Below are 22,442 nucleotides of genomic sequence, written 5' to 3' on the forward strand. Positions count from 1 at the left end.
ATGAAGAAAAAGTCGAGGGATATGTCAAGACATTTTGGGTCGCCACCGAGTCAGCAGTCCGACCTGAGGTCATTTCTGGTCCCCTCACCAGAAGGGAACTCCGAGGCTAAGTTTGGAGTCGCCATTTTTTTTTTTTTTTTCAGTTTTAATTGAAGGGTGGGTGTGTGGTAAGTGCATGTAGTTTTGAGTGAATTAGGAGAGTTGCCTTTAGAGGGCAGGCTGTGACTGCCCCTTTGAGTTGTGAGACACAAAGGGAAACGTTCAGCGAAATCACAACTATTTTTAATGGAAAGTTCACAGCATCCCCTAAACTAGTGCTATTAGACCTCGCTGGGAGTAAATTATCGTTTTGGTAGGTGTCTACTTCCTCTCAGATACGAGGTAAAAGATCATCTCATTTCCTTGTTGAATTGCAGGGTCAATGTAGAACAGCAAGAAAAAGATGCAGAGGATGTTTATTCAAAGAACAATGTGTTTATAAGGAAAAGTTTTTTTTACATGTGCATTTAAATGAAGGATAAATAAACTGTATATTAAGTGAAACTTGGCCTGAATGTTGATTTTTCTTGGCATAGCAATTAACACATCAAAATACTCTCTCTCTCTCTCTCTCTCTCTCTCTCTCTCTCTCTCTCTCTCTCTCTCTCTCTCTCTCTCTCTCTCTCTCTCTCTCTCTCTCTCTCTCTGTAAGAGATATACGTTAATTGATATTCTCTCTCTCTCTCTCTCTCTCTCTCTCTCTCTCTCTCTCTCTCTCTCTCTCTCTCTCTCTCTCTCTCTCTCTTATTTAGAATGATGTGATTTCATGTCACTTTGCGTTTGTTCCATGTCATGCATTAAACGAGAAAAAGTAATCTATTTGTTATAATTTCTCCCAGCGTGAGGTCTACCGCCATATGTGGCCTACCCTGAGGTCTACCACGTGACCCGCGTCCCTCCGGGACCCTCACCGCACCTGTTCTTCAAACATATGACCTGTCCACGTGACTTGCCCATATAAAAGGAAGCAAATGGAGCTCCTAAATCAGATTTTTTCTCTGCCTTAAATAGTTAACATCAATTGAGGGTACTTCAAAATGTTGCAGAAGGAGTTTTATAGAAGAATCATTCTGACAGAAGAAGCAGCACTCACCTTTTTAAGGGAGCACAATCTCTTGGATACAGTTCAAGAAGCAGATTCATGCCATAAATGTGGTTCTGTTATGCAGGAAAAAAGAAAGCTCCACCCACTGGTTTCACTTTTTTAGTACAGCGCTTGCCACACTTTTCAATATTATAACCTCGTTGGTTTGTAATCATTGTTGTTTGTTTATTTATATTCAAAAAAAGACCATTGTGGTCATCTGTATAAATTTTGGTTATAGTACTGATTAATTTTGGGTGGATATTATAGGTCAAGTGATGATATAAGATTTTTCCAGTCAACCATTTGATTTTCTTTTTAATCTAGGAATATCACAATCTGTTCTTTTCATTTTATAACTTTATTTGATGTGAAATTTTAATATATATTAATATTTTGATATATAGAAGTTTCTAAAGAAGGTGCCGTTGAAAAGGCAATATCGTCCGAGTCCGACTGGCGACTGAACATTAAACAAGCAAGCAAGTTGGAACGTGAAATTGGGATTTGTTAAATGTTTGCTGTTAAATTCTAGTTCGTCCTGGCATGACTGCACGTTGGAGACCTGTAAATGTAAGTATTGCTATCCAGCGCACACTTTTATCCTTTTCACTTCATAACATTAGTGTGAGTCGTCATGTGGTGCTCAAGAAGATTGGGTAATGTAGGTACTGGCAAGGACTAAGAGAATATCAGAATCATTTACTCCAGACAGGACATGTATACTTGTGCGTTTAACTCGACCATTAGCACCGAGTCGAGCGCGAGGGACGGTTTCTTTACGAGAGTGCTGGATCATTCACTATTTTCTCACACAAAGCAAGCGCAGACAGCTGCTATTTCTACGAGATCCGTGTACCATTGACCTCATTTGTGGCTAGCTGGCAACCCTGGAGTGGCTCGTGTGCCCAAATAGCCAAAACTTTAAAAACTTTTTCTTGGGGCCAATTTCCCGTCACTGTCCTAATATAGTTGTTCTGGCACTGTCCCCTAGAAGCCGTCCCGGACGCTCGCCTCGATTCTCGGCTCCCCTTCGCAGCTCCTCCACCCAGCTGATTTGACGTCATATAAGATGAAAAATATATGGTATATAATTTTGTTTTTACGCAGGGGTTCCTTAAGATATGTCATGTATTTTAAGGGTTCCACAAGGGTAAAAAGGTTGAGAAACTGCCTTATTCGATACCATATATTCTCTCTCTCTCTCTCTCTCTCTCTCTCTCTCTCTCTCTCTCTCTCTCTCTCTCTCTCTCCCCCCCCCCTTATTTTTCATATTCTCTCCTAATTTTTCATATTCTCTCTCTCTCTCTCTCTCTCTCTCTCTCTCTCTCTCTCTCTCTCTCTCTCTCTCTCTCTCTCTCTCTCTCTCTCTCTCTGACCAACAGCGTGGCATCATATATGTGACGTCAAATCAGCTGGGTGGAGGAGCTGCGAAGTGGGAGCCGGGAATCGAGGCGAGTGTGCAGGACGGTTTCTTGGGGACAGTGCTGTTGTTCTTCCAGCTCTCCTCATTTTGTTGCTGCTCCATCACAGCTCTTTCACTCAGCTGACAGGATGTGGGAATGAAAATGATTAAAATTATAATAACCTAGACTAACCTAACCCAAACTTTAATCTAACCTAACATAAACTAGCTAACATAACCTAGCCACGCTATTGGTCAGAATGGTTCTAAAGAAAACATATCAGTGGTACATGCCGCCTTAACTAGGTTACGTTCAGTAAGTTAGGTTTGGTCAAACTTAGGGTTAGTTAAGTTTTGGTTAACTTTTTATTTTTTTCCTAAGTCCTGTCAGCGGAGGGAAAGAGCTACAAAGGGGAGCTGGGAAACAAGGAGAGCTGGAGGGATGACTGTATTAAAACAGTGGCAATTTGCCATTTCATCCAACTATGGAATCTCTTATGTGGCTTTCGTTTTTCTTTTGAGAAATGTAGTGAAATGATTGATGGTGTATATCATTTTTGGCACAAATTAATATTTTTCAAGTTATGACTTTTCTTAACTTCAACTTATGCCTACCTCTCATTCCCAACATCTTTGGGGGACCTGTGGGAATTGAATTAAGTAATGTGCATTGCAAAAGAGATCAGAAATCAACAAAATCAAAGAAAAAAAAATCTGAAAATACTTTGATGGTGGAGGCAACGGCTGAAAGCAGTGGCCCCAACTGTTGGTTTGTTTATATTGAGCAGAGTTGCCAACAGTTTGCTATGTTTGCTATCGATCCTTGTCAGTAGAATATGACACAACTGCATGTTGTGGTAATATACTCACTTTACTTCACATTTATGAAGTTTTTCTTTTGGCAGAAGGCTTTGCAAAATAAAATTTGTGTCAGAAACACATAGTCCTGTGAGCAGTTTTCCTCCGTCTTCCTCCCCTTCTTGTGACTGTTTACATTAGAAGAGCATTGTGGGGCTTGTGGGAGTTGTGGTGTCTATAAATCATATGTCACTGATATCCAGTGAGACCCTGCCATGCCAGTACTAATAACTTAAATAATCTATCATGGCAAAACTAGTCACGGACATTTGACTACAGGATGTCCAATGAGAGCCCACCTTGCTGTGAGTTACTTATAGTATTGTATTTGTTTCTCTTGAGAGAGGGTGAACCATATCAGTTTCTACCATTTGTTAAACTGCTTTCACCATAGACGCCCAGTGCTTTGACTGTGATTTCAGGCTTTTTGAATTCTATCACTGCTACACAGGCAATGCAAAACTTGTTCATCTTGTGTGTGCATCATAGGTTGATTTTGCTTCCCAAAATTGTAAGTAATACAGTAACGGACATTTTTGTGATTTCCTTGAAGCGACACAGCATGACAGCACCCTGTCAGGAGGGAGCGGCTGTGGTTAGCGTTACTTTGTTATTAGGTATTTCTTGATTTATGCATGTTTAGATTATATTTTGAAATAACACAAAGTAAAACAATCTTGTAATTTTTCAAATTGTGCAGATTATTTACTAGAATAACATGACATCAAGAAAATCAAGTTGCCCAGCTGGTTTTGTTTGGTGATGCAGCAACTAGGTGTAACCAGGTGTTCCCCCAGCCAACACACTGTCCCTTTGTGCAGTGCCCAAAAAGTTTGGGTTTAAATGGGCTGCCTACAATATTAATGATAATTATTTTGATATTACTATATACATCTATATGGGGATAGTAAAAATGTTTCAAATGTTTCATTGTTATCTGCACACCACTAGTGTTGATGTATCTCTCCACTCTCCTCTTTCAGTGCCTTACCTAACATTATGTACATATCCAACAACTTGTATCATTCAAATTTGGCAGGTTCATGTGGATTGTGGATCTGGAGTATCCACGGGACTGCTTCTTTAAGGGGTGGTAGAAACAGACCGGATAACTGTAGTAGGTTCTGTATTTTTCCTAAAAGTTACAGAGCGCGTGGTGTGGAGCCCACCGACCAGGACACGTGGGGCAGCTCGTCTGGCTATGCGGTGTTGCATGTATGCATAAGGAGTGTGTAAATGTGTTTGCGTGTGGTGTAACATAATACTAATACATGTTACCTGGAAGGCACACATTACTTATCTACACCTCCCTCCCCCCTCACGCTCATAGGTCCATCTCAAGTGGGCTTCTTGTCCATAAAGCACGGTTCATACGAACAATGTTTCCTTATGTTTCGGCACCAAATGTTGCCGGGACTGTGTTGCGGCATCAGTTTCTGGAAACTAGTTCCGTGTTCCTGAGGTTCTGACGGTGATCTTGTTCCCGCTGTGGGAAACTTAAGTGAAGTTTCGTCTCCTCCTCGACTTTCAGTTTGACAATTATATGATGTCAAGTGAGGTAGTGTGGTCCAGAAGTGCGGTAAAAAAAAAAGTGTTTGTGAGATGGTAGAAGAACAACGCTGCCTCTGGGAGCCAAAGGATGCTGGCTATCCCAAGCACATGCTTTGTGCCTAGGTCTTTGAGGAGATTGCCATAAAAATCAAGACCCAGTACCCACTGATGAGCTGTTTAACTGGAGTTAAGACTTCTTATACTGTGTTTCTTTAATCCATATGTTATAAATAGACGCATAGTGGGGCTACTAACTTGTGTGCTTTGTCCTAATAAACTGGTTCCAAGTGTTTCTCGTCACCTATTTCTCCACATTATTGAACTGCTTTGATTAAGTTTCTCATTACTATTCAGTTGAAATAAACTACTAACCAAATGTTGTGCGTGGTTCTCCATGATGGTCACAACTGATGTTTACAAACACAATTTAAGTTGCCGCTGGCAGAAACAAATTCCAGTATGTGTGAACAATAGCAGAGGTGTGATCCCGTTAGTGGGAACAAGTTTCCTAAACAGCGGGAACTCGAGAGGGGAAACATTGTTCGTCTGAACCACGCTTCAGCCTCTGAGATCTGCGTGGGACCACTGGAGGGTGGGAAACTAAGGACTGTTCAATGTCCGAGCAAGGGGCCACAGGGATAGCAGGGGAGGGATCACCACTCGAAGACGGCACTTGTCGGAGAAAGCGGCGATTTCTCCACAACACTTGGCCGCTGGGGAGACGCACCTCATAATCCCGTGACCTGCCGCAGCCCATGACAAGTCCAACCTTGTCCCATCGGTGAGAGATCAGGTCCTGAATCCAAACTGTCTGCCCAGCACTCAACCTGGGAAGGGGACAAGCATGGCTGTTGTACTGCGCCTGCACTTGCGCAGCATGGGCGGCTGCCCGGCGGTCAAACTCCCCAGCTTTGGCCTGCCATTCCTTTGCAAAGGACTTAGGGTGGGCAGGGATGCATGAGCACAGAGGGTGACCATACAGGATCTGTGCAGGGGAGCGGCCTGTAGCATCTTGCGTGTTCTGCAGTTCCAGGAGACCGCAGGCAAACTGCTCGCAGTCGATCTTGCTGGAAGGTGCTTTTTTCAGAATCAGGTGCTTGACCGACTTCACAGCAGCCTCAGCATATCCATTTGACTGCGGGTAGTGTGGTGAAGACATCACATGGTGAACACCCCATCTCTCCATAAAGTCCTGGAAGTCGTGGCTGGCGAACTGAGGCCCACCGTCTGTACGAAGGCGAAGTGGGACACCAACCTTCCGGAAGCACCTGCAGAAGATTCTGATGGTGTTAGCAGCAGTAGTGTCTCCTTTACAGGGGATGACGACAGGCCATCTGGAGAGTCTGTCAGTGATAACGAGGAAGGACTTCCCCATGACACTAAAGAAATCAGCAGACACGGACTCAAAGGGCCTGCTGGGGGTGGTCGTCATTGAGGAAGGGCTCCTGCTGGAGACTAGGCTGAAGCACCTAGCAAAACTCACAAGATTTCACCGTATTGGTGATATCTGAGTTGATGCCGGGCCAGAAGACAGCCTGTCGAGCTCTGCGTTTTGTTGCCTCCACACCTCTGTGGCTGTCATGGAGATGGGAGAGGGTGTGGCGGTTGAGGGTAGCGGGGACTATGGTTCTTGCTTTGTAAAGAAGGAGATCCCCGTCAGTGGAGAGATCATCCCTCAGTTTCCAGTACGGTAGTAGGTCACTCTGGAGATCGTACTGGTTGGACGGGAAACCTGATGCTACACAGTCACGGAGACGGACGTACGAAGAGTCCGTCCGCGCTGCTTCTCAGAGCTCCTGCAGAGTCCTATCGGCATCCTGAGGCAGAGTATCTTCCTCTGGTACAGCAGCGTTGACAGTGAGGACAGCCCTGATGTGGCTGCCAAATCAGCACATGAAGCGTCATCCTCTGGAGCGGGATGGCTTGTTGGGGCTCGCGACAAGGCATCTGAGATGCACAGTTGCTTGCCTGCACGCCACACTGCTGTGTACAGGTAGGATGCAATCTTATCCTTGAGGTGCTGAAGGCAAGAATTCTCGACTGCATCCAGTGTGTAGTGGTTGAGGATTGGGATAAGTGGCCGGTGATCTGTCATGAGGGTGAAGTGCTACAAACCTCTGAGATACAGCCGGCACTTGGACATGGCCCAGACTACAGCCAACATCTCCAGCTCAATGGTGGCATACCGAGTCTCAGGGTCGGCAAGGAAACGGGAGCCACACTGAACTAGACGAAGTTGCCCGTTGCCATGGTCCTGTAGCAGGGCATACCTGATCCCGTGGAGGCGAGAAGCGTCAGTCTGGAGGACAACTGGTCTGACAGGATCAAAAGGGGCAAGCACTGGTGGACTCTGAAGAGCTTCCTTGACTCTGCGGAAAGCCTCATCATGATCAGTCGTCCAGGTGAATGCTCTCTTGGGGCTCATGAGGGGCCGTAAGGGCTGAGCTGTAGAGGCGATCTCAGGTGTAAAATCTGTGAGCTGGTTCACCAATCCCATAAATGACCGGAGATCAGTCAAGTTGGTCGGAGTAGGAAACTCCTTGATCGCCTTTACTTTATTGGGGTTTGCTGAGATGCCTTCTTCAGTGAGTTGGTACCCACAGAATGTAGCAGAAGGTGCAGCAATGACAAACTTGTCTCTGTTTAGGGTGATGCCATTTGTACGGCACCTGGTAAGCATCTCATGGATGTGGGTGGTGAAGTTCTCATTGTAGAGGAGGATGTCATCGACAACTTTGACACAGTTCTATAAACCGTGCAAGGCCATGTCACCACGGAGGCAGAAAGCGTCGCCTGTAGCTGTAAAGCCCATTGGTCCTCTTCAATGTTTGAACCTCCCGAATGAGGTAATGAAGGTGGTGAGTCGCTGGTCCTCTTCAGTCAATTCCAGCTGCCAATACCACAGAGGGCATCTGCAGTAGAAAAGTACCTTGCCTTCGGGTCCACACTCCGAATAGCAGAGAAAGGAGTGGGTGAAGGGTGGGTTGGGTGGGAAACTTGGCTGTTCAGTTTGGTGAGATCCACAGTGATGCATACTCCCGTATCCTTGGGGACTACCACAAGGGGGTGGCACCACTCCGAAGGCTCGTCACCTGCGGGTTTAATTATACCCTGAGCGACCATACAGTCAAGTTCCTCCTTCACTTGTTGCCTAAAGGCAAAAGGAATCTGACAAGGTGTATTGATGGCGAAGGGCACTGCATTCTCCTTAAGGTGAATCCTCATGGGAGGGCCTACCATTGGCTTGAGAGGGGCTGTCCTCAGATCCTCCTTGGAGACCAGCACGTCCTTGAATTCACATAAGAATAACTCTGGCCGCAGCAGGGGATGTGATGGGAGGGAGGGGCAGCTCTCCACACCTGTTCACATGTTTGACTTCCAAAATCGGCTTGGGGAAGTCAGGAGATATGATGGCCAACTCTTGACAGTGGCCAATGGACAGCAGTGGAGTCATGACACCTTGGTGGACCTGTATCGTAGCAGAACAGGAACGCTTGCCGAGGGTGAGAGTTGCTTGAAAGGTACCCAGGGCAGGTGTCATGGGTGAGCTGTCTGCAGTCAGCGTTGTGGTGGCAGATGGAGGCGTCAGGCTGTCCCGTGGTATCTGCAGGGAGTCCATATGCTGGAGTCCAACAACAGTAATATCAGCACCCGTGTCAGGCAGCATGTGGATCTGGGAAGTGACGTCACCTTAGGTAAGAAGAATGCACACAGGTTGGGGCGTATGGAAAGGAGATCCCACATGGCGGCAGCTGGATTTCTGTGTAGCACTGGAGGGGCCATGCTTCGTTGCAGACTTAGGTTTCTGTTTGCAGAACTTGTCAAAGTGCCTCAAACGACTGCAAAGCCGGCACTGAGCAGTGATAGCAGGGCATTTCTGTGTCCTGGACCAGTGACCCTGGCATCCACAGTTGTTGCAGGTGCTATATGCAGCTGGGCACTTGTCAGAAGGGCTGTGTTGTCTTGCACAACACTGGCAGAGTGAAGCAAGTTTGGCAGGTGTGGGTGGAAGAGTTCCTTTCTTTGCCTTGTCCTTTCTGCTTCTTGTAAGTGGAGGTGGCACACAGCTGGGGTGGGGCACAAATGGCAGAAGTGGCCTTTCTGGTGGCTTCATAAGACCTGCAGGTGTTTATTACTTCCTGTAGTGAAACAGTGGAGTCGAGAGAAATGAGTTTCTGCACTAACTCTTCATCTCTCACACCTATGAGAGTAATCATTTTGAGCTGTGTTTCCTGGCAGACTGACGAACCACCAGGGCAGACATCTATCTCCTCTGCATTGTGCTTCAGTCAGACATAGAAGTCAGAGAAAACCTCGCCCTCTCGCTGCCTGCAGCTGAGGAGTTCTCTGCAGCGAACGGTTTCGTTGTGAAGGCCTATGATGTGATCCTGTAGCACGTCTAAGACTTCTTCCACAGTTTTATCAGTGTCAGGAGGGATGTCCAGTGTGTGCTCTAAAACTCTCTGTGTGTCTAGAGTCAAGCACATTCTGAGCTGGATCAGTTGTTTCTGGCATGGAAGCTTAGACAGGTCCACCATGACTGAATAATCATCCCAGCGCCGTCGCCACTCGCGAAAAACTTGGAAGGTAGCATCAGCACGTAGAGGAGGCGGATTCTGAGCGATCGCCTTCTGTGGAGGGGGCACTGATGAGCTTCTGGAAGTGCTGGGTGGAGTTTCCGGCGGTGAAAAGACCATGGTTGCAGGTGGAGCCGTGCCAGGTGAGCCAGGCTGAGTAGTGAGTGGGGTGAACATCTGCAGTAACGTCGTGAAGCAGTCTGCTTCCTTCCGGCGCCATAACTTGTCCTCCTGGCATCTTTTAGCTTCATCCTGTATCCTCGTTTGTTACAGGAACTTGATAAGGTGAAGAAGTTCTGCTCCCAGGGCAGAAGTGGGGTGTGAGTGGTGGAGGTGGATGCATCTGGTAACACAGCGTTCCACCCACCACTCCACCCGCTTCATTCTGATGGCTGTCGTCCACCTCCACCTGTACGTGGGGTGCCGTCGGTGTCCTCAAGATGTGGCTGGAAGCTCATGGTGATATATGCAGTTGTCAGGCCTTAGCGAACTGAATGAGCAAGGCACGACAAAGGAAGTGTTTTTAAAGAAAGTATAAGTTTGCAGTGGTAGCACGGGCATCAGCTGAGTGAGTGTGCGTGTGTGGGCAGTGTTTGGCGGGGCAAAGGGAGACGCTCGCACTCGCGCCAGTTACCCTGCGGCCATGAATGAGGGAGGGTGTACGGAACCGTGGTCCAGCTTTGGAGGGGCTATGAGGGAAGCTAGGGTACACACAAGAGCCACAAAGTCACAGGAAATGCACGGCACAAACACTGTCACTACACAAAACATTGGCACTGCATGACACTCACTGTGGAAGCACTATCACTGCCCGAAAGTTCGCTAGCACACTGCACAACACTGCCACTGGACTAACACTCAACGTCACTGTCACTGTAAACAACAGTACAGTCACTGTGCAAACACTGTATCACTGTCACAGTCACCAGCACTGTACAAGCACAGGAACTGTACGGAGGGTCGCAGCACTACACTCGAAAAGTCTGGTGAGGCGAGATAACTGGCGGTGCCTTGGTGGTGGGGGTGGCGTCCCGAAGAACCACGTCACTGTAGGGAGCTGCTACTTCACTGCGCCTTGTGGATTGTGTGGTGGTTTATATTCGGGAAAGTACTATTGTATTCGAAGCACTTCACTTAGTCTTGTTCATTACGGTATTCTACGTTCGTAGCTTCATTCGACTGCTTCATTATCTCATCCACATGTGATATGTAAACCCTCGGTGCCTACTTGAGGCAGATCGGATTTGGCGCTCCATCCAGTAACACCCAAGTTGTAGTTTCGTTGAATAAAGCCTTATGTCAAGGAAGGCCAACTATTTCTACACCCACTACAATTTATTCAACGAAACTCTTCCTCTGCTTCACCTAAGCCAGTGATGGAGAAACTTCTACGTCCGGATCGCTTCGAGGGATCACAAGACACGACGCCGGCTGAATGGGAGCATTGGTATTGCACATTTAAGAACTTCTTGGACAGCTTGAGCGGAGATCCTGCTCCTGACAAGCTGAAACTACTCGTCAATCACGTCTCTCCTTCAGTCTACAACCACATCTCCGACTGCCAGAGCTACACCGACGCCGTAGAAGTATTGAAAGCCATTTATGTGAAGCCTACAAACGTGATCTTCGCCAGACATCAATTAGCGACCAGGAAGCAAGTGAGTGGCGAGTCAATTGATCAGTTTCTTCGCTCTCTGAAGTTGTTGTCGAAAGACTGCAGATTTAAAGCTGTCACCTCTGATACGTATACTCAAGAATCCATCCGCGATGCGTTCATAACTGGCCTGCAGTCACCGATGATACGTCAAAGACTGCTGGAGAAAGACAGTCTTACTCTGGACGAATCTGTGCAACTCGCAAGAAGTCTAGATTCAGCCCAACGGAATGCAGAGACTTATGTGACCCCTACTTCGCTTGGCAACCTTTCATCTGCTTCTTCGATCTCTGCTCCTCCTAAACGTAGCGACATGGATCCTCAGGCGGAAAGGGCTGAAGAAACCAGTGCAGCTGCTAGCAAGAGTATGTGCTACTTCTGTGGAAACCCTCGCCACCCTCGCCAGCGGTGCCCCGCTAGGAACGTCGACTGCTTCAAGTGTGGAAAGAAGGGTCACTTCGGCAAAGCTTGTAAAGCACCCAAGACTACCTACTCAAGAAATGAGGTTGCTGCCAGTACCATCTGCGCTTCCGGGTTGCCTGACCCTCCACATCGCACCACAATGAACGTAAGAGTCAACGGTGTTAGTTTGACTGCTCTTGTGGATAGTGGGAGTACGTCTAGTTTCTTGCATCCTTGTGTCACTAAATTATTGGAGGTTCCTGTAAAGTCTTCCAAAGAACAAATAGTTTTAGCCTCATCTGATATTGCTACAACTCTAGGGCATTGTGTCGTTGATTTGGAGGTCCGAAATTTCAGTTACCCTCACTTTAAATTCTCTGTACTTCCCCAGTTATGTGCTAAGGTAATTTTAGGTCAAGATTTCATGGAAATGCATAAGTCAGTGGAGTTCAATTTGCAAGGTCCTAAGCAGAAACTTACAGTATGTGGTGTTAACGTAATGAAAGTAAATCCTCCTTCATTATTCCCAAATTTAACAAGTGATTGTAAGCCTATCTCTTCACCTAGTCGCCAGTACAGTAAATTGGATCGAGATTTCATTCGGAAGGAAGTGAGATGTTTACTAGAGAAAGGAATCATCGAAGAAAGCCAGTCCCCTTGGCGAGCTCAGGTGCTCGTTACAAAAGATGAGAGGCATAGACAACGCATGGTTGTTGATTACTCTACTACCATTAATCGCTTCACACAGTTAGACGCCTATCCTTTCCCTAAAATTAATGAAATGGTACACAATCTTGCTAAATATAAAGTATTTAGTAAGTTAGATCTCAAGAGCGCTTACTACCAAATTCCACTTAGGGATAATGAAAAGTGTATACCGCCTTTGAGGCCGATGGGCAATTATATCAATACAACCGCATTCCTTTCGGTCTCACTAACAGTGTTGCAGTATTCCAAAGGGTCATTACTCAATTAATTAATGATAATAACTTGACCTCTACTTATGCTTACATTGATGATGTTATAGTATGTGGAAGTAACCCAGAAGAACATGATAGCAATCTTACTCGTTTCAGAAAAGTTGCTTCAAAATACAATCTCACTTTAAATGAAGACAAGTGCAAGTACAGTTTGAGAACTATAAACTACTTGGGGTACTTAATCTCCGATGGAAAACTTAGTCCAGACCCTGAACGTTTGAGACCCCTTACAGAATTGCCTATTCCCACTAACGCTGCTTCTTTGAAACGCACACTAGGATTGCTGTCGTACTACTCGCAATGGATCCCAAATTACTCAAATAGGATTCAACCTCTTTTGAAATCAGATAACTTTCCCTTAGACTATTCAGCAGTCAAGTGTTTCTATGAATTAAAAGATGAAATATGCCAGGCTTCTGTCACTGCATTTAATGAGGATTTGCCTTTGCTGGTAGAGACTGACGCCTCCGGTACCTCACTAGCCGCTACCCTTTCCCAGTTAGGTAAACCTGTGGCTTTCTTTTCAAGGACCCTGACTTCATCTGAAAAGCGACAACCTGCTGTGGAAAGGGAGGCTATGTCAGTTATTGAAGCCTTGCGTAAGTGGAGGTTGTTTCTTTTGGGAAGGAGATTCACAATTTTGACTGACCAACAAGCTGTGTCTTTTATGTTTGATATGAAACACTCTTCCAAGATCAAGAACGACAAAATTATGCGTTGGAGACTAGAACTCTCAGAGTACTGCTTTGACATTCACTACCGCCCTGGTCTTGATAACATCCCTTGTGACACTCTGTCTCGATCTTGCGTCACTGCTTCAGCCTCTTCACCTGCCTCACTTGAAGATATTCATGTTTCACTTTGTCACCCTGGAATTACGAGACTCTATCACTTTGTCAGAACTAAGAATTTGCCTTTCTCCTTGGAAGATGTGAAGAGAGTTTGTAATCAATGTTCTATTTGTTCTGAGTTGAAACCTAAATTCTTTAGAAAACCGAAAGCCAGACTTATTAATGCCTTGAATTGTTTTGACAGGTTGTCTATAGACTTCATGGGTCCTAAACCTTCATGTACTCGAAACAAGTATATATTCACAGCCATTGACGAATATTCTAGATTTCCTTTTGCCATTCCTTGTCAAGACATGTCTGCACAGACCGTAATTTCCTGTTTCCACAAGATATTCTCATTGTTTGGATATCCTTCTTCTGTTCACTCAGACAGAGGAGCACAGTTTATGTCACGAGAAGTTCAACAATTTCTCATGGAACATGGTGTCGTTATGACTCATTCAACTCCTTATCATCCCCAGGGAAACGCTCAGTGCGAGAGAGAGAACGGAGTTATATGGAAAGCTGTTAAGTTGGCAATCAGATCCCGTAAAATTCATGAATCTCAGTGGGAACTAGTATTAGATCATGCCCTCCATTCCATCAGATCTCTTCTTTGCACTACAACTAATCAGACACCCCATGAGAGATTGTTCTCCTTTCATAGGAAATCGTCCAATGGCTATTCTCTCCCCTCTTGGCTGACATCCCCCGGCCCAGTACTTTTACGAAAATTTGTTCGGAACTCGAAATCTGATCCTCTTGTAGAAGATGTTGACCTCGTGAGTGCCACTCCCCATTATGCAAAGGTTCGTTTTCCTGACGGTAGGGAATCAACGGTCTCGACTGGGGATCTGGCACCTACACCTAGAGGACAGCCTGCTAAGACGCGTCTACCTTCATCTGCCGAAGAGAAATCCCAGAATCCCTCCTCTCTGGACGCTGATGATGTGAACCAGAGCGAATCCTCCGGCATTTCAAACCAAGAAGCTGAGACTCCTGCTGATGCTATGGACACCGAGTCACTGAGGGAACCTGAACCACTTCGTCGATCTACTAGACTCAGAAAACCTGTAGATAGGTTAACATATACATAGATGTATCTGTCAGTTAGGTAGGAATTGAGTATAGAGTACTTGTATATATATTTGTATTTGTATGTATGATATGTGGGATTTGCTTAATAAGAAGGGGAGAATGTGGTGGTTTATATTCGGGAAAGTACTATTGTATTCAAGCACTTCACTTAGTCTTGTTCATTACGGTAGTCTACGTTCGTAGCTTCATTCGACTGCTTCATTATCTCATCCACATGTGATATGTAAACCCTCGGTGCCTACTTGAGGCAGATCGGATTTGGCGCTCCATCCAGTAACACCCAAGTTGTAGTTTCGTTGAATAAAGCCTTATGTCAAGGAAGGCCAACTATTTCTACACCCACTACAGATTGTGGATCTGGAGTATCCATGGGACTGCTTCTTTAAGGGGTGGTAGAAACCAGGGGTGTGGAGTCGGATTTTCAAAAGTCCGACTCTGACTCTAGTAAATTTTAATTTTGCGACTCCGACTCCGACTCCAGAAAATTTGAAGGTTGCGACTCCGACTCCGTTTTTTTTTTTTTTTTTTTTTTTTTTACAGTACAACGATATAGTCTATTTTTTTTATATCAGGGATGGTAGCCAAGAGAAAAGATTAAACTAAAAGCCTGCTAGTTGCCACACCCAAAAAACGAAAGTTAAGAGAATCAATACTTACATATTTTCAAGTCAATCCATAAAAGTGTACTTGACAATTATATAATTATCATAAATTAATGAAAATTATCTTTATATGTAGTGCTTGATTGGACACATCCTCCACAAAGTCAATTTCTCCCAATTTGTAGGAATCTCCATGAAGTGGAATCTTTACTCGAAAATTTATCACATAAAGGAGTCGGAGTCGCTCATATTTTTACTAACTCCGACTCCGACTCTGACTCCAATTTCAATTCCGACTCCGACTCCAACTCCGACTCCTGCCAAAAGTAGCCGACTCCTCGACTCAGACTCAGACTCAGACTCCACACCCCTGGTAAAAGCAGACCGGGTAACTGTAGTAGGTTCTGTATTCTTCCTAAAAGTTAGAGCATGGTGTGGAGCCCACCGACCAGGACACGTGGGGAAGCTCGTCTGGCTATGCAGTGTTCCGCGTCTAGTGTACGGTGTTGCATGTATGCATAAGGAGTGTGTAAATGTGTTTGCGTGTGGTGTAACATAATACTAATACATGTTACCTGGAAGGCACACATCACTTATCTACAGTTCACACATGTCAGAACGCCTGACTTCTGATCTTTCAAAGATTTCCAATTGGGGCAGAGAAAATCTAATTTTTTCAGGTACTAACCAAACCCAACGTAATAACCTGCTAGCTGGGGGAGAACTGCACCCCTCCTGACCACTCCCAGGATTACTAACCAAACACAACGTGATAACTTCTTGCTGCACCCCTCTCTGGGATCCTCCTAAGGGTTATTAATTATTAAACTCAACATAATGACCTTCTAGTTTGGGGGATGTGCCCATCCTGGACCCACACAAAGGCCATTAACCAAATGAACATTATAGCTTGATTCAATGCTTGTTTGGTAAAACTATATTGTTTGGTGCAGCTTTCCCCCTGTTGGAAGCTTATAATGTTGGGTTTAGTTTATAACCATTGGGGATGGTCAAGGGAAGAACTTCCCATCCCCCAGCTAGGTTGATATGTTGGCTTTTGTTAATAACCCTGGACACAGCCCCCCTAGCTAGAAGGTTATACAGTTGAGTTTGTTTAGCATCCCTTGGGGGTGTGGTTTAGTGGATGGATACAGCCAGAAATGTAGTATTGGCAGAGGTTTGATGTAGCAGATATAGCCAGAAATGTAGTGTTGGCAACACTGCTCAAGATAAACGAACCAAAGGTTGGCGCCACTGCATCCAGCCGCTGCCTCCACCATTCAGAGTTTTTTTTATGTGATTTTGTTGATTTTCAATCTCTTTTTAGAATGCACATTACTCGATTTAATGCTATCCCACCCAAAAACCCCAATTTTGCACAAGTCCCCCAAAATCATTGAGAATGAGGGATAAGTATAAGATAGAGTTCCAAAAAGTCGTAACTTGAAAAATATTCATTTTTGCCAGAAATTACATATGCCATCAATCATTTCACTACATTTCTCACCTGAAAACATAATCCATATTGCAGATCCCATGGTAAGGTGGCACTGTAAATTAATCATCTGGACTTAGATACAGGTGCTTCAACAACTTCATATGGTAATGAATTCCATCTCTTGATTTGATTAGTGAAAAACCACCTATGAAATTCAGACTGAGAATGATGTGTGAATTTTAAATTTGTCGGGTCTCATGCGAACTGCCGGAGTCATGAGGAAAATGTCTGTAGGTGAGATGATACTAAGACCATGGAAAATATGGTAATAATATACAAGTTCTTGTCTTAATAATCTATACCCTGATAGAGATCAGTCCTAATCTGGCAAGCTAATAAGAAAGGTCTACCAGTCCGGGTATCCGTTTTGTCCACCTACATAGTGCAGATTCCAGGAGCTTGTTCTGACTAAGAATTCCAAGATTCCAGACTGAATAAGCAAAATGCAGAGTAAGTTTGATATCAGATAGAGAAGTGATGTGAAGTCTACTGAGCAGTAGTAGACTAGATTTTAGAAAATTTGCAGCCACACTTCCAATTCTAGCAACTACACATCTTACATGTTAGTTAAATTTCAAATTATTGCCAACTGTTATTCCAAGTTGTGATAAAAAATATTTATTGGCTTGCCATTAAGAATGTAAATAGGAGTATGGAGACACTCAGCATAGATATGGTGTAGTCCAGCAAATTGGAGATGGACACATTCACTAGAGGAAAATTTCAGTCACTAGAAACCAGCTACTGATGACAGCAATTCAGTCTTACTCTCCATGTTGGGCAGAGATTGAAGGCAAGTCGGTGAAGGATCTGATGAATGAAAATATAACTTTATATCATCTGCAGACATTTTGTAATTACACACGATCTGAGAGCAAGTGTCACTGATAAAAATGAGGAACATCAATGGATCCAGAACTAAGGCTTTAGGAACACCACTTTAAACTGGCTTTGGAGCTCTGCCATGACTATGAATTGAAACTTTCATTGTATGACCCAAAAGAAAAATAGTGATCTACTGTAGTAGATTGCCCAAAATTCCATCAGCTTCCAACTTCTCAATGAGAGTCTGAGGATAAACAAAGGACTTAACAAAGTTAAGAAGCATTATGTCAACCACTTACCCTTGATTGTACCAGTAGGTTATAAAGTCATATGTTGGAAGTAACTTAGAATGATGGGTCTGTATTTCATTGGATACAACCCTTCTTAAAGATTAGAGGTAAATGGGACTGCATCCAAGAGTGGAGTAATGAACCAGATGTCATTGAGTTATTAAAGATTATTGACAAAGAACAAGCAAGGTCCTTGAAGATCGTTGAGTCCCATGTCATTGTCAATATCAAGGGATTTTGAATTAAACTCTGCATCATTGGGATGAAACTTGATAGATGAAAGATTACTATGACATCTAATGGGGGAAGGGATAGAAAGATATCAACAAAATATAGGAGCAATCACTTCAATGAATACATTACCCATATCGTTGAAATCATCAGTTAGGTTTTCTCCAACCATTTGAGGACCAACTCTATATCTATTCATTTTTTCTGTTTCTCATGTAGGAATTAAACAATTTGGATTTAGCAGGGTGAAATTGAGGGCCTATCAGTGCCTCTTAGAGTCTTCCAGGGTCTTTCAGAGCCTGTCAGAGTCTGATAAGGTCTCTTATGCCTTGTCAGGGTCTCCTAGGGTCTGATTACTAATGTTATGAACACATACACAATTCTATTGAAAATATAAGGCAAAACATTAAGGAAATAATATTCAGAGAGCAATATTATGATTAAGAACCTAACCTATCTACTTCACCTCTGCTTTCTTTACCAAGTGTCATAATTATAACATCTATCTCAATTCTTTTGCTTCCTTTCTCACTCCAAAAATTCTTCTGCTCTTCCTACCATTCCATCTTCTCTTTCTTCTAGAACTATAACACTTTGATACATTAAAACAGTTATTTCTCACTGTTGACCATCGTTGTATGCACATATTAGATAGCATGTCTTTATTATTAAGCAGCCAAGTAGCCAAAGTTTTGTTGTTTGTACTTTTCTATATATTGTGTTCGCATAACACCTATAAATGATCAAAGAATTTTGTAACCAGATATTTGTAAGCATATGTATTTGTAAGCATATGTACTTTTTTCTCTCTGATCCAGTAATGAGTGGATAGTGTTGTGAGCAAGTCCCCCCAACATGAGTGAGATAGATCTGACACTTGCTCTGCAGCTGCAAGCACAGTTTGAGGAAGAGCTCCGAGTTAGTCTCCTCAAGCAACAAGAGGAGAAGAACAAACAAAAAAATGAAGGAACCTCTCTTTTCTTGGGTAACTATATACAATTTGTTTTATTTTAACATGGTAATAATTACTTCAATATATCAGTATAGTCATCCACCCCTTCATTGATGATACCATTACACTCTTCCATGTCTTTTCATAGACACTCAACCCTGCAGAAATAAACAGATCAATCTAATCTCTCAGGAAAGCCACAAAATGCCTGACTTCAGAAAGCTCTAGAATTTCAGATTGGGGCTGAATAAACTCTCCAATGCCTCAAAAACTCAATTCCTCCATCTGTCAACTTGACACAACCTACCAGACAAATATCTATCCCCTCTTCTTCATTGACACTTACCTGTCCCCAATTTGTGCACTACTTCCTCAATCTTTTTTTTAATGCAGATAATGCCTGATATATGATTTGGTTATGTTCCTGAAAATGCAATCAGAGAATGAATGATTGTGTAGCAAACTTAAAATTGAATTGGAAAAAACAGGAATGCATTCCAAGACACGTGTGCCCCATGAATCACATAAAATAGTGAAATATAATGTTTAGATAGTTATTGTTAGTTATATGCTTTAAATAATAAAAAATAGTTGTTATATAAGTCAAATAAGCACAATAATAAAGCAATAAGGTAAAGAAAAAAATAAAAATATTTTATGTAATTACTGTCACTATAGTGTCAAGTTCATCCCCAGTGAGGCTCAAAGACCCTTCCCCATGATGTCCTCTTCAAGGCTAAGGGACATTGTGACAGTATATGATACTATTTTATTATTATTATTATTATTATTACATTATTATTATTATTATTATTATTATTATTATTATTATTGAATAATTATTATTTATTATTTTCATATATGACACTACGTGTCTTTCTGTCCAAGATCACTAGTGGCATCTCTCAGCAGCCAGTGTGGCCCAGCTTTTTTCAATCCGTCACAGTCTGTCTTTGCTGGACAGTCACAGCTTGATTCATGGGTATCTGTCAGATGTTGTTACTTTACAATCCCTTGAATATGCTGGAGTTCTTCACACATTGTTTGTTATTGTTACAATCCCTGGACTTTCTTCATGACTATATGTGCCAGCACCAGTGACTCTGTGTCCTCACTCATCATCTGAGATGAGGAATAACTGACTATGATGCCACATGTGATCCAACATACAAAATAATGTATATAAATGTAATGAATGAAACACATAAATGATACATAATTATAATGATAATAATAATATTGATAATAATAATGATAACAACAACAACAACAACAACAACAACAACAGCAAAAGAAATTCAACCCCCATACATACTAATGTATCCAAACAAATGCCACTATACAGTAAAACCTCACTTGACGAACGTCTCTAAGGACGAATCGCGAGATGACCAAAAAATTTGTCAATACAGTATGAACGGTCATCTCGCGTAATTTAGTCTCGCGAATTTAGCATCTCGCGCCTATTTCAAATTTCCTGCCTTCTACCATCTAGCGGTGGTAAATGAACATCTCGCGCGTGCGCATAGGCTGGCGTGCCTGTTTAACGGTTGGCTTGGGTCGGTCACATCAGGTCAGAAGCTGGGTCAACAACACCTATAAATATGGTGCATATTTACTTTTGTTGTTATAGTGAAAACGTTCTAGTAGAAGTACAATAACTTGAAATAACAAGGAACATGAGTTCTGTGAGTGGTAGTGGCGGAAATCGTGGTGGAAACTCTGGTGAAAAATGTGGTGGACGTGAGAAGCGTGAATATCGAAAGGGAGTGAAGCTCAGAAAATATACACTCCAGGAAAAGAAAGAAATGGTTCAGATGATGAACAATGGTGCAAGAACATGTGACATAATGCGTAAGTTTAACTGTTCTGAATCAACAGTACGATCACTGCGCAAAAATAAAGAAAACTTGGCTGCTTCCGTGAAGGTGTTTTCTCGGTTTCCCTCAGCACACACACTGGCTGATACTTCACAGCACAACAAATTGCTTGCAATCATGGAACATTACCTAAATGAATGGGTAATCAGAAGGGATCGAGATAAGGGTGATCTTTCTGGCCCTGCAATAAGATCACAAGCACGGCTGTGCCGTAAGAAAAATGTTAACCCTCCACCCCATTTTGCGGCTTCTGTAGGCTGGCTAGCAGCATTTAAGAAAAGATATGAAGTTAAGTATGCCCTGAAGCATGGTGATAGCAGATCAGCAGATGAGGAAGCAGCCAGAACTTACCCAGAGATTTTTCAACATCTTGTGACTGAAGGCGGTTACAGCCGTGACCAGATTTTTAACTGTAATGAAACTGGGATTTACTGGAAGCGGGCACCAAAATCAACCCTCATCGCCAAGAATGAAAGACAAGCTAGGGGTGTGAAGCCTTCCAAGGACTGCATTACTGTTTTATTCACAGCTAATGCAAGTGGCGACTGTTTGATGAAGCCCCAAGTCATCTATCGCTCTGCTAAGCCTAGAGCATACAGGAATTGCAATATGAACCAGCTTAATGTTTATTGGGCCAGTAATAAGAAGGCTTGGGTCACGTCGGCACTGTGCACTGACTGGTTCGACAATCATTTTGTTCCTGATGCCCAGAGTTATTGCAAGAGGAAGAAGTTAGATTTCAAGGTGCTGGTATGTATGGATAATGCTCCGGGGCATGGTAAATTCCTAATAGGGTGTCATCCTAATGTAGAAGTTGTCTTCCTCCCGCCTAATACAACATCACTTCTACAGCCATTTGATAAAGAGTTCATCTGCAACGTTAAGCTCTTTTATTATCAATCTCTATGATGACATGCATGTCAAGACTGACTCGCTGCAAGAACTAGAGAGCTAAGTGTACGTGACCAGGATGAGCCCGATGAACCAATCGCCAGCACCAGTTCAGACCCACCACCATCTCAGACCCGAGAAGTGTTAACTGTGAACCAGTTTTGGAAAAACTACAACATTAAGGATGCTGTTGACCGCATTGTGAAGGTCTGGCAGAAAATAAACAAAGCTACAGTGTTACACGCTTGGAAGTTTTTGTTAGGTGAGGTCGGAACAGCTGTGCGTGAGCGCCAGTAGGAAACCACCACACTCTCGCAGACTGTAGAAGCTGCACGTCTGATTCCTGCACCTGGCTTTTTGGCTGTGGAGGCCAGTGACTTGCAAGAAATTATTGGTATCCATCAAGAGGAGGCTACTATTGAGGAGATGCTTGAGGAAGATGAAGCTCAAGATGATCCTGAAGAGGATGGACAGCAGGAGCAAAATGTTCAGCCAGGCGAACCGACAACTCGGCAACTGACGGAGATTCTCACCACCTTATCACGGCTGACTGAACAACTGGAGGAATATGACAGGCGCCCATATCCACGCAGCATATTACAGCCATCTTTTGATCAAGTAATGAACATTTATAAAGACCTCTACATGTCTCATGTTAATACTCGCCACCAGTCACTGATCACAGGATACTTCAGTCAATCACAGGCTGCCAATGCTCTGGAAGACAGTGGCGTAGTGGGTAAGGTGCTGAGCATAGGATTGGGCAGGCATCCATGCGTAGGTTTGAATCCCATC

The 22,442-nt window shown here is 43.6% G+C and overlaps 3 protein-coding genes across 5 annotated transcripts in view; 1 reads left to right on the forward strand and 2 right to left on the reverse strand.

Moving 5' to 3' along the window:
• Positions 1 to 1,544: 1,544 nt before the first annotated feature.
• LOC123519854 (DNA-dependent metalloprotease SPRTN-like) overlaps positions 1,545 to 22,442 on the forward strand; it is a 97,139-nt gene continuing 76,241 nt past the window's right edge. The window contains exons 1-3 of one of the 3 annotated variants that reach the window (XM_045281439.1): positions 1,547 to 1,696; positions 4,426 to 4,503; positions 18,743 to 18,909. In XM_045281439.1, coding sequence (XP_045137374.1) covers positions 18,780 to 18,909 — 130 coding nt within the window. In that variant the 5' untranslated portion in view covers positions 1,547 to 1,696; positions 4,426 to 4,503; positions 18,743 to 18,779. Of the gene's footprint in view, positions 1,697 to 4,425; positions 4,504 to 18,742; positions 18,910 to 22,442 lie in introns of all 3 variants that reach the window. The other 2 variants (XM_045281440.1, XM_045281438.1) reach the window with 2 other exon arrangements.
• On the reverse strand, positions 5,446 to 6,369 carry LOC123519765. Its single transcript, XM_045281270.1, has one exon. The coding sequence runs from the start codon at positions 6,367 to 6,369 to the stop codon at positions 5,446 to 5,448; it is 924 nt and encodes a 307-aa protein (XP_045137205.1).
• On the reverse strand, positions 6,407 to 7,032 carry LOC123519766. Its single transcript, XM_045281271.1, has 2 exons — positions 6,688 to 7,032; positions 6,407 to 6,652 (listed from the first exon to the last, which is right to left on the reverse strand). The coding sequence occupies exons 1-2, from the start codon at positions 7,030 to 7,032 to the stop codon at positions 6,407 to 6,409; spliced, it is 591 nt and encodes a 196-aa protein (XP_045137206.1).

Source organism: Portunus trituberculatus, chromosome 46, assembly GCF_017591435.1.
Source record: "Portunus trituberculatus isolate SZX2019 chromosome 46, ASM1759143v1, whole genome shotgun sequence".
NCBI lineage: Eukaryota > Metazoa > Arthropoda > Malacostraca > Decapoda > Portunidae > Portunus > Portunus trituberculatus.

Coding starts and splice junctions, on each gene's coding strand:
- LOC123519766 (XM_045281271.1), bottom strand. CDS start 7,032: ATGACAGATCACCGGCCACTTATCCCAATCCTCAACCACTACACACTG. Junction 6,653..6,687: donor CTCTTCGTACGTCCGTCTCC/GTGACTGTGTAG, acceptor CCGTCCAACCAG/TACGATCTCCAGAGTGACCT.
- LOC123519765 (XM_045281270.1), bottom strand. CDS start 6,369: ATGACGACCACCCCCAGCAGGCCCTTTGAGTCCGTGTCTGCTGATTTC.